Genomic DNA, 18,636 nt, shown 5'->3' with positions numbered 1-18,636 from the left:
TTATTCAGCTTAAAATAAAAAGTGCCTCCACTTAATCACGTATATCGTAAAAACCAATTTAAAAATTTTAATACGAAATACGGCATGTGAAAGGTAACAAAATTTTCCATAAATTCACTTTAACATGGGAAAAATTAAAAAAATAATCAATTCTGTGTAAATTTTTGTAAAGGGATTTTGGGAAATTCAAGTATTCAAGGATAATCGTAACAATATTGACTTCAAAGGAGGAGAACTCATTTTCTTACGTGTTATTCCCGTGAGAAAAATAAACGCCCGAAGCGCAAACCCTTATAGGGCTTTCGCACGAGGCGATTTTTCAGGCAAATTTTGCGTTCAACTCACGAAGGGTTGCACGAAAAAAATTTAATGGCTAAAAGTAATAAAATATAAAATTATTCGCCATAGAAAGGCGTTTGCGTTGTTCAACTTTGCATTCTACTTTTGGTTGAACGGCCTTTCAACTAATCGCTTTCAATAATGTTGGTCGCCAGCGAACATTTAGCCATTCTACTTTTTTTTCGTGTAACCCTGCGTGAGTTGAACGCAAAAGTTGAACGAAAAATTGCCTCGTGCGAACACCTTTTTAGAACTATCGTAGAGAGGGGATATTCTACACATAGCTACATATGTATGTTTATCTAAGATTTGTTGCTTCTACTAGAAATTAGACCAACTGCTAATTTACGGGAAAAATTCGCGAATTCTGATCAATTGGTACAGTGATCAAAAACAGGCAAAACAAGGTCAGTGTTCGGACCATAGTTTTTTGATTTTGAGTATTAAAGGACAGTGTTTAGGCTTTCATATCTTTTCACAGATAATTTACATCAATTTATTGTTTTACAAAAGTCCAAAAATAACAAAAAGCGCGTTTTTTGGCACCTTAAAACTTAAGTTTCGCGAAAACTAGAGCCAATCTAATATCTTTACGGTCATATTCGGATTCTGCAGCAAAAATCCAATAAGAACCGTCTGGAATATTTCACTCAACAGATTTTGTTAGACACTGTAATTGCTTTAGCCTTTACTTAAAAGCACATTGCAAAGCTTCCTCAAATAGTTTTCAACGGACGCAAATACTAGCTCAGTTAATTAGTTATATTTATGGTAATAAAACTGGTTCAAATTACTGATCTCCCTTTGTTCTCCAAATTAACAGATTTATTTTACACCACAAAAGATATGCAATTCAGAAAGGGTGCATTAAATGAAAATAAAGATAAAAGTGTCACATTAAATACTCTACTTTAACTGCGTTTATCAATAAGGGGTTTCACTATACTTATAAGAACAATAACAAAAGTTTACAAAAAAAACTAAAAATTGTCCGACCTACGACATTTTTTATATGGGCTCTAATGTACAATTGTACGCTGAATATGAATACGAAATCAGAATATACGATAATAGATATAGTCAAACTTCGGGTTCTTCCGATCTAAAGTGAACTCACTTAATTGAAATTTTTTTTGGACAAGGCTGGCCAACCTCAAATTTCTTGTTAAAGTAGTCACGCTTGTTAAATTTGCTATCATCTATGTCAAAAGACATTCTCCAGCCGAATTCGTATTTTAGAAGCTGTACATTGATATCGCATATCGTCTTGTCTTGACAATCTATAAAAATGAAATGTTTTTCGTATGACGGCGATGCCTGACCAAACCGCTGAACCGATTCCAATTCTGTAAAAACTTCATTTTTGGACTTTCTGTGTGGAAGGTTTTTCGAAAAAAAATTCCCAAAGTTTTTGTTGTTGTTGCCGAAAAATGAAGAATGCTGAGACGTCACGATTTCAAAATTTCATAGAGTTTTCTATACATTGAATGGCACTGAACTACTAAACGGCTTGCCCGATTTCGTTCATATTTGGAACATATCGAGCCCTAACCGCCAAAATAACGTAAGCGACGTTTTTTTCAAAATTTTTGTTTTGATGCAGAAATGCATCTAGATGCTCTAGGAATATTTCTGCATCAAAAAGAAAGTCTTGAAAAAAATGTCGCTTACGTTATTTTGGCGGTTAGGGCTCGACATGTCAGCACCTTGAAGCGCAATATTTCGACCAAAAATTTATCGCTAGGTGGTGCTGGGGTCGGGATATTCCTAAAAACTGAATTTAGGTGCAGATTTGGCTGATATTTAGAACATTTGTTAGCCAATATTTCTAACGTTCTTATACATTGAGAGAATGATGGATATCTACACATATATATGCGTCACAAAAAAAAAGATTGAAACCGCTTTTTTGAGGGCATCAATATATCTCTTAAACCAACTACGCTGGGGAACTAAAATTAGGCATGGATGCATAAATTGTAAATACCCTATTTATGGCGAAAACTGGGAGCTTTTGACACCTCCCATACAAACTGAATATCTCCTATCGCTTATCTCTGGAAGCGCTGATGCTAGCGTCCTGTCATTTTACGCAACTAGATATTTTATCAGTAGCGTACTTATTTACATATGGCAAAAAGTAGCAGATATTGGAAAAGGGGGCGTGGCACCTCCCATACAAACTTAACTTCTCATATCGCCTATCTCTGGAACCGCATTATGCTAACGTCGTAAATATAAATAGGCAAGCATCATTCGACTGGGGCCCATTTTCTCCTGGATTTCTAAATCGCGTTAAGCGATTGTTACTTTCTTTTTAATTTTTGGGAAAGGGTACAATTTTTTGTGAAAATTTTGAAACATTTTTGTAGTTTGAAATTTTAATTTTTATACGTTCCGTTATAGATTGTCCTATCTACATACATACCTACGTATATACATAAGATGGTAGCTGTTTTTGTTCTTCGGACTGAACTCAAAAAGCACTGGATAGAGTTCAGTCAAATTGTCGGAGGCTATACATATGGTCCTATTACCTTTAGACTAACCACTAGAAAACTCGCTTGATGGCTCTGAAGTCGAGCCATTTATAAGTATATTTAATTATTCACCGATTTCGTTCAAATTCGCAATGTGAGCCACCGGTATGATGAATTCGTTTGCTAAAAATGGACCCACTGTATGGTCGAGATATTTATAAAATCCTTATTTTTTAAACAACCTGGTTGAAATTCATAGCGCGTATTCATTTCATGATAAGCCACTGGCTTTGCAGAAAAGGGAAAGGGAAGTGTTTGGTCTGCTTTGGCCCTATGTTTATTTTATACGAATTTACTTTTCAGATGGCTAAATGAAATTGTGTAAGCGCCCCTTTTTTGACGCCCTCATACACCCTTAATGCGATCTTGCACTTACTTCCGATTATCGAAATTGCTCGGGGCGGCCGTTATTGCAGCAGTAAGACTCAAAGAAACCAGTTCATAAATATTAAGACGAATTGTAAAAGTGGTGAATTGACACGGAAAGATTCGACCACATCCGTCCAAGAAGGAACACGGTTGGTATATCAATGGCTTCATTTGAACGATATTCAAGAGATCACATAACTTATTTAGCCAATATACGGGAAAACTTTTCGTTCTGTGGGGCAGCGAGGATTCTTGGCCCTCCTATAACCGAAAACGCTCATCTGTGCTCTTAGGTTTCCTTTTAAGGACTTTTATTGGCTTACGCATCGGACTAACGTTGTAGTTGCAAGATCAAAGAAGACTATGTACGCTTGGGAGAGATTTCACAGGTAGAAATAAGATCGTCGGAAATCTCATGACATCGAAAGGTATTAGTATTCCATATGGTATCAAAGCGCTACTCATTTTAGCCTATGTATGAGGAGAATTCTGCTCTTTAGTCGTTTCCATTTTTTTGCTTTACATACCGTTTTTTTCTTTTAAACGCTGTTTTGGCATTGGCTCACGCAAAAGTTCTTATTAGGCGCCGCGAAGCAACCGGGCATTGGTTAGTTATGTATAATTTTTAGCAAATATTCTAAAAAAATTACTTTTGGTGCAAATATGATGAACATGATATAATTTATTTACATCGCGTTTCTTTCTTGGACGCCAAAGTATGATTCTTTATAAACGCAATGAGGCCCAGTTTATCTAAAATTTAAAAACAAATGTAGAAGGTAGAGAACCTAAGTGAATATACATACAAAAGTTTCTATACAAAGTTATGATTTCATGTCCATAAATATATATGTATGTACATACATATGTATGTAGCAGTTCAAGCATTTACCGAAATTTTAGTTCGTACATTAGCATGAACACCTTTTGTATCTATTTTTACTAACAAAATTGATAGATGCATTTATTTGCTTCGTCAATTGAAAATTAGGATATGGCCGTTTGTGTGTACCGTTTCGTGAAGACCCTTAATGGTTTATTTTATACTAAGTTTTAATTACAGCAGCAGTTATAATCAGTTGTGGGTTATAAATATTTAATTGGTCATAGTTTGCCCTTATCTGCTTTATTGTGTTTCAGCCATTGGGGAGAGTTGGGGTTTACTAATATTAGGGTGGTCTTGCTTTTTTGTAAGTACGATAGTATTTATATAACCAATGAACATTAAATCTAAAGGCATTTAGTTCAGTCACCTGTATCTAGCTCGGTTACTTCGCCACACAATTATTCTATTGCATTTACCTTGTTTATATGGCATCAAACGAGATATCGAATCAACTCGTATCAGTGTAGCGCCCGCTTGGAATGCAAGTGTTTATATGTTTATATACAACAAAAGAAATGAGTCGATCGAACACGCTTTCAAATAGATGTCATCCCCATGAAACCTGATCGCACAGGCTAAAAAGTCAAGTGCGTTCTAATCTGACAGTCAGCCCGTAATTACAGCACTAAAACGACAGTTTATTGCAGTTATGTAAAGCGAGCAGGTGACGCTGGAAATGACCACAGGAAATGCTTTGCTGACCAGATTGCCAGAGAAGGGACAGAAATAGTCATTGTAAATTCTGCTCAGAAAATGCGTATAAATATGTCTTCCAACGAGTACATAAAAACTTATACTGAAGACAAATCATTGCGAAAACGGTTCGTTCCCCAACCAAAATTACAACGGCATAACAGGAATCCGTTTCAAATTACATTATCTTGAAAAATTTCGAGGAAAACATATCCAATCCGTTAATACATCTTCACCGCTTCTCTTTAAGTTTGGTCTTTTCATGTTTATCACCAAGCCTCGGATTTCGTTGAAATGTATCTTCTTCTAGAATCCTAGTATGCTTTCTGTGTATAAAATTTCATCTTCTCTTCTTGATTGGCGCTGTATACGCCTAAGCGATTCTGACCGAGTTCTCCGCATTGAAAACTGACGTCAATTGGGAATGCTAAGTGAAGTCAAGTCCTTCTTCACCTGGTTTTCCATTGCACCGGAGGGCAGTCACTCCTTCTGCTCACGACCCGCATTGCATGCCGTGTGTCCTAAACATAAATCCTCTACGAACTGATTACTTCTCAATCCAAGAGAGTTCAGCACCCATTAATCAGCGTGTCAACTTTCTTGCAAAGTACACAGAACTAAAATGGCTCCTCAGCTGTCCGGGAAAGTGGTGACGCTCTCGCCTTGTTAATGGGGTAAACTAGTGAAGTACTAGTCTTTACACGCGACAGACAGCCTTCGGCTATAGCAAAACTTCTGTTTGGAAAACACTTGCAAAATCACCTGCCTGCACCATTTTCGCATTCCATTTTGAAGCCATCGGTATACATATGGTGTGTCAAGGCGGAGGTATCAAAATCTCTGCCCCAGTCAGACCCTAAATAGCTTATGAAATTCTATTCCAGGTCGCATATAAGCAGTGTCTAGTCATATCTTGAACGAAAATGGAGAAATTATGCTACTATGCCCACTCAACTATAACAAATAAACTTGTAATAACATTGAGGCCTTTCGTATGGCAAGTTTTCAATGGGGTAGAAGTGCCGGCTCTATGACCTCTGCCTAATTTTAAATCACTATACTAGTTACATAAAGCTGTCGACCACACCAAGCAACTGTAATATAAATCGAAGAAATTTAAAAAGTTTTCAGGTCATTCAGCTTTTTGTTAATTTTTGATGTTTAGTTAATTTTTAGGCTTTCAGCTCGTATTTCGGGTCATTTGTTTGACCCATTTTAGTTATTGGTTTCCCCTAAGCCATTCTGCAATACTTTCAAGAAGTTTCAATTCTCTTTAAAGCAAATGCATGTATAGAATTGACAACAATAACCATGCTGTCAAGTTTAAATAGCGCCAAATCAGCTGCAATATTAAAATCCATTCCAACTTTTGAATCAACGCCAGTCTTTATAAATTGCTCTTGTGACATGAAACAAAAAGCCGTAAAAAAACGCATTTTTTAGCAGCGGGAATTCTTAGGTACACATTGTAAGTTATACTATAATTCCACGGGGTAAAAAGTCAGAGTAGAAAGTTCGAAATTTTTATGAAGTTTTGTTGAATTTTTCTAAATATTTAAATGAAAAGTTTTTATTGAAATAACTAAACAAATTAAATGAATATATTTTTTTTATTGAAAAAACTATAAAAATTATTGGTAGATTGTCTCCATATTTGGTAGAAGTTTTTAATGTGTATGGTAGTCTTTTTTTGTGTAAGTGGCAACCCTGGTCAACACAGATGACTCGCGAGTCAGACGCACCGTCTGTGGCGCTTATAAATGAGGCCGTGAGAGCTGATGTGGCCTAACCTATTTCTTTTGTTTTTGTACTTAACTTCTTAAAATAATTTCAAATGTAATAAGTAGGGCTCGGAATCGCATGCAAATGCATGTTTTTATTGGGCATCTTCAAATGGAAATGGTTAAATTATCTTTACGAATCATTAAAATGCCTTCAAAATGGCATTCAATCGTTAATGGATATTTTTGCATATTTCGCAGTAAATGCATGATTTTGCATATTTTGCAAAAACTGCCTGTTAAGTTAAGTATATTTTTGCATTTTTTTGATCTACACCTATTGAATTTAATCCACTCTCTTCAGCCTCTGTTAGATCTCAACTAGTGGAGAACTGTAGGAGAGAGCTGGCCTATATCAGGTGGAAGGGTACAGGATCGTACAGGGTTACCCGGCAGTTAAGGGTGTCCTAAGACCCACTTAAAACCAAAGCTCTCTTAGAAATGAGCAAAGAAGATATCTACAAGCTTACTGCAGTATGCACAGGGTACCGGCCCGTTGGGGTGCATGCCGAAAGCATTAGATTGGTCTTGAATAGGTTATGTCACAGTTGGTCGCTCAAAAGAGACAATCGAACAATTCCTGTGCGATTGTCCGAGGACGAGGCTTAAGATACTGGGCAAGTCAGTATGACGTACTGAATGGGTGATAATCAACATAAACCAACCAAACATTCATCTGAACCACAATAACTGTCAATGTTCCAATTTACACAAGATTGTAACTAATTTTATACATAAATAAGTATTGTATTTTGAATTGTTTTCGTTATTTTCTTGTTAAAATACATTTATTTTTTATTTTTGTACTGGCAATTAAATATATGGAAAATATTTTTAACTGCATATTTTACTGTTTATAACGCATATGTTCGATTTTTTAGTGCATGATATTCCGAGCCTTAGTGATTCGCCTTAAAATTAAGGTTGCTTATTTCTTAAGTTGATGGAAGCTACGTAGGTCTGTGCCTTAAAATGAAGGAATAAGCGATTTGCATTTTAAAATGTATACCATTTTTGGTATTAGGTCACTTCTGCTCTCATGGCCTCAACTAGCTTGGAAGAAAATAAAATAAATATTCCTGTATATGTTTGTGAGCCACCCTCATGTATTATATAGTACATCTAGTATGTATGTATCCAACTGTTTCAGTCTCTTTTATAAAATATAAATTATTTATATGTTCGAAAATCGAGGCACATAATCTCATTACAAATATACATATGTATGTATGTACACGCCCACTGCAAAATCGAATCTATATCCGTTCGAATACGTCCCACTTCTATCACCTTCGACGTGTGAAATTTGTGTGTAAATACATATGTACATGTCTATTCATGTATATTTGTCTTGTGTGAAATTTACAACGCTGGAAACTTTTGTTCGTGCTTTTAATCGATGCAATTGCTTGCAGTATAGTCAGAATAGTACTATAAGTACAAAGAAGTAATAAAGAACAACAAATAAACTGAAATGAAAAAATTAATTGCTTTTTATTAGCCTTTTGTATGCAGGGCAATACATGTAATTTTACGTACCTATGTAAATTTACCTACATATAACTATCTGTTTTGTTTTTTTTAAGAAGTATTTTTCTCTTAATTGATGGTGATTTTCTCCTCATCATAATTCAATGATCAATTGTTGAGAGTGTTAAATTGCTATCACAAGGCGGCCGGCAAGCGACACGAGATCTTTAACTGATATAAAAGTACCGCAGCGTTGTGAGAAAAATTCAAAAAGCGAGTTGTGATCGGCAAATCGAGTGGTTAGATCAGCGCGTTGTTAAAAACTTTAAATTTCGAATCGCAAAAATGAAGTATTTCGTGGTGTTCCTGTTCATCTGTGGCTTGGCCACTTCATACGCTCAAGTACGTAGGGAGAAATAAAATAAATTTAAATGACGAGTTTGTGCCTTAAGTCTTTTGATTGAAGTGAGAATTAAACAGACAATTAAGGAGTCATAAAAAGTTAGAATACGACAAAATTTAGCACAGAACTTGTGTTTTAAAACTTTTGATGTTCATACCTAGTGTGTGAATGATTTTTCTAAAAGATACTTTGAGGAAGCCACAAAAAAGGTTTCCACAAAGCCAACTGCCGTAATAATAATAGAATAAGCTAGACCCATCAACCATTTAGTTTAAAAATTTGTAAAATTTTTGATCGTTAAATTCATGAATAAATTTCAATTGATTGCTTTTAGCTGGAAGAAGTCGTAAAAAAGGCTCAGAAAATAGCTGGTGACTGTAAAGAGGAAGTTGGTGCCACTGATGGTAAGCTGTGCATTAAAAAATGCAGTAAACCAACTATGAAAAATATGTTTTTTTTTTGGTTTTCATAAATTCACAGCGGATGTTGAAGCAATGTTCAAACATGAACCAGCCGGAAATGACAAAGCCAAATGCCTTAACGCTTGTGTTTTGAAAAATTTTGGTTTTGTAAGTTTATTATCCCTTTGATACAGTGCGAAAATACGCAAGACTACTAATATCAGCAGAAAAGAAGTAATCACATACTATATGCATATATTTTGTTCTAATTTCAATAGTTGGATGCTGATAATAAACTGGTTAAGGATGTGGGTGTAGATTTTCTAAAGAGTATCTCCGGTGGCGATGCCGCCTATGAAAAGCTGGGCACTGAGATTTTGGATGCCTGCAAGGATACACCAGCCGGTGGCAACAAGTATGTGGCATATGGTCCTTTTAATGAATATCCTTAGAATTATATACATGCATATGTACATATATGCCCTTTTATTTATTATAATTCTAGCTGCGAAACCAGTGAAGCCCTGCGTACCTGCCTCATTGAAAAATCGCAAGAAAAGGGTTTTAAATTACCATTCTAAGTATGGAAAATTGTTGATGACCCACTGACGAGTGATTTACAGTTGTGATACGAAATTACTTCTGTTTACTAGTATTTACCCTCAACCTCATGTTTTAAAAACGACAAGCAGTAAACTAAGTAACAAATAAATGAAAGAGCATTTTTGAATATGAGAATTGCATAAATTTTTTCAATCAAATTCTCTACTTACAAAAGAGATCAAGGCGAATTTATAGCCCAGTTCGCGTACGCATTATCCAGTAAAATCCAGTACTAATTTTACTGGTTTTTTCTGGATGGCGTTTTCATACGCAAAAAATTGCAAGAAACCAGCAAAAGAGAGAATTGAGAGAGCAAAACTGAAAGCTGATCTTGCAAGTTTCACTGGATTTTTACTGAATAAATTTTTACTAGTAACTATTTGCTAGTAAGAAAAACAGATGATGCCTAATGCAATTCACATTACCAAAATAATTGTTTTTGGTGCTTTTAGTGTTGCAATTGACAAAATAAACCTATTTAAATATATATTAAGATGGGAAATACTATTTTTATTAGAAAATTGCGTCGGAAAATAACAAATTAATCAGCTGTTCATAAAACTTGCAATTTCTTGCTGGTTTCGCGTTTTCGTACTTTCTTGCATATTTCTCTCATTGGGAGTAAAAATTGGCTTACTCTCCCAATTTTGGTTACTGACAATTTACTGGATATTTTTTGTTGGTTTTGTTTTGTTGTTACATGTGTAAAAATTTCTTATGAGTGAGTAAGAAAATGAGAGTGTTGAAACTTTCTTTCGCTCTTCTTCCTTGAGCAAAGAATAGCCGAAATTTGACATTTGTGTACCGAAAGCAAAAACAAAATAGATGTAAGTTTTTTTTGTACTACCGCTACCACTTTGTATGAATTCGCCTTGAAAGAGATGTAAGAATAAGATCTGGAGATTGACTTCAAGTACTTTAGTATTTTGATTGATACACAATAAAAAAAAAACATTAGGTGCATAGTGAAATAATATAAAGTGTGCCATATGTAATGGCATTCTATTTCAGAACTCTTAGTTGACAATTTGGGTTAGGTTAGGTAAGCTGGCCAGACACTGCGTGGTTTCGCAGAGACCATTTAGGTCCATAGTGTTACCAGATAAACTACGACCCCTCTGCACAGCTATCAGTAGCAATGCTGTAGAACACCGCAGTTCTCTTGGCAAACTGGAACACCTTGTTATACCGCACCTTGGCGGCGGCTTCTAGATTAGGTAGAAAACCTGCCCCAAGCAGGCTAACCCGCAGTCTGCTAAGGGCGGGGCGCTCGCAGAAGATATGATGCTCTACTGGCTCCTTTTTCGTTCTGCACCTTCTACAGATATTACCATTGGTCAGAGCCAGTTTAAAGGCATGCGATGCCAGCAGACAATGTCCCGTTGAGGGAAAGGAGGGACTTCGTGCGCTTCATGTTATACGCACATAATCCTGGACACCTTGCATCCTTGCGTTTTGTTCCACGCCTTCTGCGCATTCCGGATCATGGACAGGTCGAGTTCCCGTTTAATCGTTGGGAGGGAAATCGGCACCTCCACAGTGAGAATGGTTTCCGACAAAGCGCCGTCATTACAAGCTTGTGCACCGGAACAAAATACAGATGTAAATTCAGAGCTGCACTGTACTCCGCCAAACTTCCAGAGGAAGTGCTGTGCGATAGTAGCGTATTTATCGCAGCTTGACTGTCCACATAGTAATTCACCTGCTTATTTGCTACATTTGCATGTTCAGTACCTCCGCCGCCCTCCTCATAGCGAATACTTCCGCCTGGAAAATGTTGCAATAGTATAAGACAATTCTTTGTCAACAATTTTGCTTCGATTTGACTTTCATACTAACCCTTTTTGAGTGAGAACTTATGAAGTTTTTTGATTTTAGTAAAAAATTAAAGAAGAAAGCCAAGAAATTGTTGCTGTTTGCGCAAAAACACACATGGAGTTACAGCACTGATGTTTTCAGTCCCGAAGTATGAGGATATAAGTCGAAGTTGGGAGAGGTTTGCAACAAAATCAAGGGTTAATGGCAGAATTGAAAAAGTGAAAATTGCAAACTCAAATACATATTGATTTCAACTGACATACATATACATTAGGGTGGTCCCTAAAAATGAAATGAGCCATTTTTTCAGTCTCGCCCCGTCAATAAGTAATATCACGGTCACAGATATCACATACAAATTTTGGTCCCGATTGGAGTCGGTTAAGGCGTGTCGCACAGGGGCCAAAGTTCAGAATCCTCTATAGAGACTCAACAAATTTAAATCAATTATCAATAATATCACATATAAATTTTGGGTCCAAAGCCAGATGCTCCATGAGGACTCAAACAATTAAAAATATTTTTTTCATTTAATACCCATAATCGCTACCACTAAAGTCGAAGATATCAAATAAAAGTTTTGGTCCCGATTGGAGTCGGTTAAGACGTCTTCATAGGGTAATCTGAACTTTGACTCCTGTGCGACACGCCTTTACCGACTTCAATCGGTGCCAAAGTTATATGTTATATCTACGACTAGTAGCATCGGCGGGGGTTTGAGGGGTTGAGGTTTAAGAAATCTGATGTAAAAATTTGCTTCCTACATTTAAGGACCACTCTAATATACATATATATATATATATATATATATGTGTTCATAACTCAAGTGAATTAGAAAATGGAATTGTAACTATTTTTGTTATGTATTTGGTTTTTTATAAGCAATCGAAACGGAGCAATTTTAGAAAAAACATGAATGCTTTAGAATTAGAAAACTTGGTTACCGATTAATAAATAAATTCTTCTCCTTATTTGGCATTGCAAGCGTTTGTCGGTTTGGGCCGGGACGAAAAACTTGGCCAATTTATGCTTTGCAAATTCGCGCCAGTTTTTCCACCTTTTTGTGAGTGTCTTTGCTTTCCTTGACCATCCGTGGCTGTCGAGCCGAAAGATCTTTTCACTGGAGCAATTTCTGTCCAAATCATTAAAAAGCCCATAAAGTTCTTCATTTCATCTCTTTCGGTACCCGTCCCCCATGCAAAAAGGACCATTAAATCTTGCGTACAATAGTTCTCTCGATAGCACTATCGTCCATGTTTCTGCGTCTTATTAAAGGACGGGTTGGATGAGAGATTTGTAGGGCGTAGTTTTTGTTCGCCGGGAGAGGGCTCTATTTTTAATTGCCTGCCGTGCCCAAAGTAGCACCTGCTGGCAAGATTTATTCTTCGCTCGTTCACCGCTTTAGCTTCTTTTTCTTAGCTGGCAAATGCTGCGCTGATGTCTCTAAGTCTCAGCGGAGCTAAAGTTTGTGCTCAACGTCACTCTACATAGTCGTATTCGTTTTGTAGGAATCCCAAATTTAATAATCAATAATGTCTTTACCAGGCCTGATAAGGTCCAATCAGTTGGTTTGTGAAGGGCCTCAGTCTTTCACGCAGTATCGCTTAAGGACCTTATAAACACTATTTAGAAGGTTTATTCGATATATGGCGGATCTCCCTTCTTGTGGATTGGACAAGGTAAACTGAAATTCCAATCTTCGGGCATGTATTTATCAGGCCGAAATATTATTACTCACTTGAGATTTATTTTGGTGTAGCTCGTAATTAAGTGAAATGCTAAATTTTGTAAAAATAAGTATGCATTCTGATCAATGGTAAATTTGAATCGATGCAAACAGAAAAATGCGGATATAACCGAATTGTTGTAAAATTTAATCGCTATTTACTGGGATCAAACTATTAATCAACATTACTCCGTGAAAGACTAAGAAAAAAGTTAAATAGATTTTTTTTAAGACAAGCTTTTATTAATAATTAATAATAGTAATAATAAATTGGCGCTTACACATATGTTAGTGTTTGGGCGAGCTTCTCCTCCGATTTGTGGCGTGCGCCTTGATGTTGTGTCATACAAAGGGGAGGGACCTACAGTTTTACACCAACTCCGAACGGCGATTGTATTTTGATGAGAAACGGTTTTTCATGGCAAGAAACTGTTTTTTTTTTGCGATGTTGCTTTGACCAGGGCTTGAACCCAGACCTGCAGAGTGGATGCGCGCACTGCTTACCACTACATCACAGCGGCCGCCAAGCTTTTATTAGTGGTGAGTAAAAAGAAGAAAAATCGACCCTAGTGCCACCCAGCGGCTAAATTTTTAGTTAATATATGTTTCAAATATGAACGAAATCGGACCATAAAAAACAGATTTATAAAATACTTGGTCTCCTGTGCCACCTATCGGCCAAATTTTTTGTGGAGTTATTTGTTAACATGTAAGTAATATGCTTTCCAAATATGAACCCACCCTCTGGAACGATAAATACGGGAATTTCAAATAGCTCGACCCCTGTGCCACCTAGCGGATTAATTCATCTTTCGTAATGCATAGTCCTCGGGTTCCGAGCTAAGTTTGAAGTTTCAAGTCTCTAGCTCATTAGTTAAAATTTGATTGCTAGATTTAATTACACAGAGGTGAAACATAATTAAAGCTTGTAAAAGGAACCGAATTTTGGAAAGAAAAATCATGGGTTTTCTATCGAAGGTTTCTAGGCCAGTACAACATCCCAGTGTCGAACCATATACCTTATTCGCCAGATCTTGCGCCGTGCGATAACTTTCTGCTTACGGTCGTTCACGATTTCATCTGATTGTATGAAATCGAAACTATTTTGTAGACTCATTTGTTTGCCTTCGCGAATTATGGGTACTGAGTGGGTAGAAGGTAAGTACAGCTTTTAACTGACATGAGATTGAATAGCTAACCGGTGCTAATCGTCGGATATCTCATACACATCGGTTTAGGCTGTCTATAGACGAGGAGGTGGCGGAAGATATCTGTTGTGACTGACCGGCATTGGCCGGACAAAGACTAATACAATACAATTGGTCCATAGTCGAATGCCTTACAATTAGAAATTTGTTTATTGTTAGCTTTCATTGAGGATACTATGGGTATCTTGGGCTATCAGGGTTAGGACTTTATCATCAGTTCCAGGACCCCGTGCTCTGATACAAACAATTTTTTAGTATAAAGCATCAGCTCTAATTGGATAACTGTGATTTAGAAATAATAGAGACGGATGCTTCGTATTAATGCGTTTTGTAAAACAACTTATCTTTTTTGATGTGGAAATCGCACATTGTCTAGCTAAATAGCTAAATAGCTAAAAAACTCAAAATCTTTTTGTTTTACTAAAGTTACATCATTTGTTCTGAAAATTCGCAGAAAATAATTTTCGATTGTCTTTGAAGCAAATCAATTAAGTATTATGTGAAAATCTTTAGTCATTAGCTACTTTAGAATCATTACGTTCTAATGATTAGAGCAATCAATTGACAAAGTAAATGTCACTTTAATTGTTCATACATTTATCTATGAATGAATGCATATACATACGTACATATGTTCATATATACATTAGACCGAAGCACCATACAAGCAAACAAAATCGCCGTACATCCCTTAGTCGAAAGTATTTTTCCAAGACAATTAAGAAAAGGGGTTTTGAGGAGTCTTTTTACGTTTTTCAGTAACACAAACCTTCGGCAATAATTTTTTTTTAATAGTTCTACTGGAATAAGCAAAAATTGACTGATTTTTGCAGAGATTTAATTTACTGACATTAGGGTGGTAGGAACGCAGATCTGGTAGGTAAGTAGCAGAGCGTGGCACTTGAGGTAAATAAACTTGAGAACAAAAAAAATTGCATCCTCGAGGCAAGAATGGCGATGTATCATGCTTTCGGAAAAAAAAACGAAATTACCTTGCAAAAATACTTTAGACTCGGGTGTGCTTCGATTTTTTTTTCTGGTACGGTCTAATGTACATACATAGGAGCATGTGTAAATAAACATATATATTTTTATTAATTTTAGTTTGCACGCAACTTTTATTTTATTTTTTTTAACTTAAGTTTTTAACAATTGTTTAAAATTGTCACATGATTCCAGTATATAAATGTACAGCAAGTTGCTTGAAAAGTCAATATCCGAACAGTTGGACATAAGACAGAGTCCTCGTAGTTACAAAATTTAAAAAAATTGTTTAAATTCGTAAAAAATATGAAATCCTATTTCATTTGTTTGGTTGTATGTGCGGTGTTCACATCTTACGTTGAGGTATGAGGAAGTGATAAGCATCAAGGATTCAGTGTTTTAAATGAGCTAGATGCTTATGTTGCTTATGTATCGGTTTTTCATTGTAAATTTTTGGCTCAGTGGAAGGACAGTGCATGAAAACGGTAAACACAGTAAAGAAAGAGGAAAAAATAAAGTTTAAGATTACCCAATGGAACTTATACTCATTGCCATGACATATGACATACATATCTTTTTTTAGCAATTTGTGCAACTAGACCGATTAAAGGCCTGCTTGAACACGTCAAGTCTTGCTTTCAAGTCTGCTCGGTTCCTAGGCGAAGGAGGTGAGAAGAGAGGGGAAAAGTACATTCGTCTCACCTCCTTCGCTTACGAGCGAGCAGACTTGAAACCAAGACTGGACATGTCTGAAAGGGGTCATAACATATCGCCTGCCTGATAACTACAGTGTCTTTCAGGCAGAGATATTTGCCATAGAGAAGGCGGCTTGTCTCTTACGCGATAGTAAGTCTCTGTCAGGGAACGTCACGACGGCATTGAAAATATTATGCTCCAGTGTGGTAAACTCGAAAGCAATTCGGAAATTTCGTGCAACGCTGGCTTCACTGAGTCACCTAGAAACCTCTCTCTGCTGGGTTCCTGGACATAGCAATATAGAAAAGAACTAAATAGCCGATGAGATGGCTAGACACGGCTTGAAAATGCAAATTAGAGAAGCGGATAACTCCCTGGTGCCACCGATTTCTTTTCTGCTAAGGGGGATTGAAGATTACACCGCAGCCGTAACCAATGACCTTTGGATCAATCGGGACGAGTGCGAGGTCTCAAGATCCTTGTGTTCGAGACTTAATAAGACTCGTACTGTAGAACTACTGACACTAAACAAATCAGCAGTAAGTAGCACCAATGCTAAAATGGCTTATATCAACAAGCTCACTCTGCAGAAGTTGTCAGGATGAGGATGAAGAGGAATTGAATCACCACCTCTTGCCAATCCCCAGCTCTCCAGACAATGCATGTTGGAAAACGTGAAGGAACGTTGACAATGTCGGAAATGTTGTTAAACACGGTGTAAATTTTGTGGCGAACCGTGGAAAAGTGTAAAAGAAGAAAGCAAATCTTACTAGTTGTGCGGTCAAGCATGTGTATTCTGGTATGTTTAGTAGGTTGCGTGACTCGAGCTGGTCAAGCAAGTCTGGCAGGCGTGCACTACTCCAGTCTGCTTAGTGAGGTATGGCCCTTCGGGGAGTATCGCGAGGGCTGTGGTTTAATACCTAAATGCGGGTAGAACTCGCATGGGTTCAATGTGGAGTTGCATTGCAACCGGGTGCCGGGACCCAAAGAACGGCAGAGATTTAGGTAGGTTTCGGCTTTACCAAGGTGGTAAGTGTGTCGGTCCCACACTGCCTTTGGTGCTGAAGTGCTTGCATTTCAGGGCAATGATTAAGGCATGAATTAATCCATGAGCTTAACGGGCTCTGTGGAGTTTAGACCGTATACTACGGCAGGTACCCACAATAAACCTGAACTACATCTCCAGACAAGGCGTCTGAAGCATTTGGGATCACGCTTTTTCAATAGCTTGGGGGAGATAGCGGAGGTGAAAATATCGAACATACATTCGTACACGCCTTCTTAACCTAACCTAAACATGTTCAGTGTTTAATACCATAACGGTTCTTTGGAGCACTCAAGAACCATTGTTTAGAAATTGCGGCACGCTGCAGCACAGTAATATGGTGCAATGCACATTCAGCCGTTCGGTACATTCAAAAATGTCTAGGAGTTATAACGTGCGGTATGGTGAAGTGAAATCATCGATGAATAGCCAGATAAAAAATATCTGTAAATTTTGTTCAAATAATTGAAATGAAATCTGTAAATATTATTACCAACACGTAATGCAATAAATCTATAACTCAGGATCTCATAAGGAGTTTCTTGCATCTCTCCAAAAGATATCCTTCAGTTCATGTTTTAGGACAAATCTAAAGAAGCTCTGTAATTTACTTCACTCGCACTTAATCCGGGGGAATCCATCCTCATAGGCGAAAAAGGACATCAAACGGGCTTGCCAAAATTACCATTTGTATGATAACATAAACGCAAATCCTTCCGCCCAATTTGACTATCAAAACAAATATTTTATGCTTCACCTCTTATTCATGGCGTAATAAGAGGAGAAGCATAAAATATTTGTATTGATAGTGAAATTGGGTGGAAGAATTTGCTAAATGGGCAAGACCATGAAGTAAGCCATTGAAATTTTCGATTCTATGATTTTCTGCGGAAGAGTTTTTCTATTTTTTTATAAAGAATTACTATATTCCACATGTATGTATTAAAGTAAGACTAACCCAATAAATGCTGTATATCTCCTTTCTTTTTTCCAAACTAGTGCGATTTGGAGAAGTTCAAAGCCGTAGCTGAAGAATGCAAGGAAGAAGTTGGCGCCACAGACGGTAAACAAATATTTACATATGTCGCGTTTAAAAGATATAGGCATTATAAATAACCAATGATTGCAGAGGACGTTGAAACTATGATCAATCATGAGCCAGCTGGTACACCGGAGGCAAAATGCTTACACGCATGCGCCATGAAAAAATTCGGCTTGGTCGGTTGAGTTCACAAGGAACGAAGATCAAAGTTCATTAATAATTTTCCTTTTCCATTTAAGATGAATGACGATGGCAAACTCGACAAGGAAAGGGCCATAGAAATTTTGAAAATTATAAAAAGCGATGATGAGGAGCAACAGAACTTGGGCGTGGAAATTGTGGATGCTTGTGCGGATATCGACGTAAATGAAGATCAGTAAGTAGTGATATAAAAAATCCGTTTAACTTTTAAGCAAACATTCAAAATTTTTGCAGTTGTGAGGCGGCTGAGGAATATCGCACTTGCATGCACGCGAAAGCTGCTGAAAATGGTTTTACCTTGGGACGCGTTTGAATTTTTTAAATAAATTACTGAACCCTCTTCAAAATACTTGACGACGACCTTGGCTTTAAAATTATTTTTAATTAAGTAAAAAGCATTTTGTAAATTTGGCTGTTCCTCTGTACTCTCT

The 18,636-nt window shown here is 36.9% G+C and overlaps 2 protein-coding genes across 2 annotated transcripts; both read left to right on the top strand.

Moving 5' to 3' along the window:
- Positions 1 to 8,297: 8,297 nt before the first annotated feature.
- On the top strand, positions 8,298 to 9,620 carry LOC118750729 (general odorant-binding protein 28a-like). Its single transcript, XM_036485462.1, has 5 exons — positions 8,298 to 8,480; positions 8,816 to 8,885; positions 8,962 to 9,050; positions 9,161 to 9,297; positions 9,388 to 9,620. Exons 1-5 carry the CDS (start codon positions 8,424 to 8,426, stop codon positions 9,461 to 9,463), a joined length of 429 nt encoding a protein of 142 aa, XP_036341355.1. The 5' UTR covers positions 8,298 to 8,423; the 3' UTR covers positions 9,464 to 9,620.
- A 5,811-nt stretch (positions 9,621 to 15,431) lies between these two features.
- LOC118750728 (general odorant-binding protein 19d-like) lies at positions 15,432 to 18,636 on the top strand. The gene is made up of 5 exons (XM_036485461.1): positions 15,432 to 15,584; positions 17,962 to 18,025; positions 18,092 to 18,180; positions 18,244 to 18,380; positions 18,440 to 18,636. The coding sequence occupies exons 1-5, from the start codon at positions 15,528 to 15,530 to the stop codon at positions 18,516 to 18,518; spliced, it is 426 nt and encodes a 141-aa protein (XP_036341354.1). The 5' UTR covers positions 15,432 to 15,527; the 3' UTR covers positions 18,519 to 18,636.

The sequence above is a fragment of the Rhagoletis pomonella genome, unplaced genomic scaffold (genome assembly GCF_013731165.1).
Source record: "Rhagoletis pomonella isolate Grant_MI unplaced genomic scaffold, Rhpom_1.0 Rhpom_scaffold_00375, whole genome shotgun sequence".
NCBI lineage: Eukaryota > Metazoa > Arthropoda > Insecta > Diptera > Tephritidae > Rhagoletis > Rhagoletis pomonella.
This window is presented reverse-complemented; position numbering and strand designations above follow the sequence as displayed.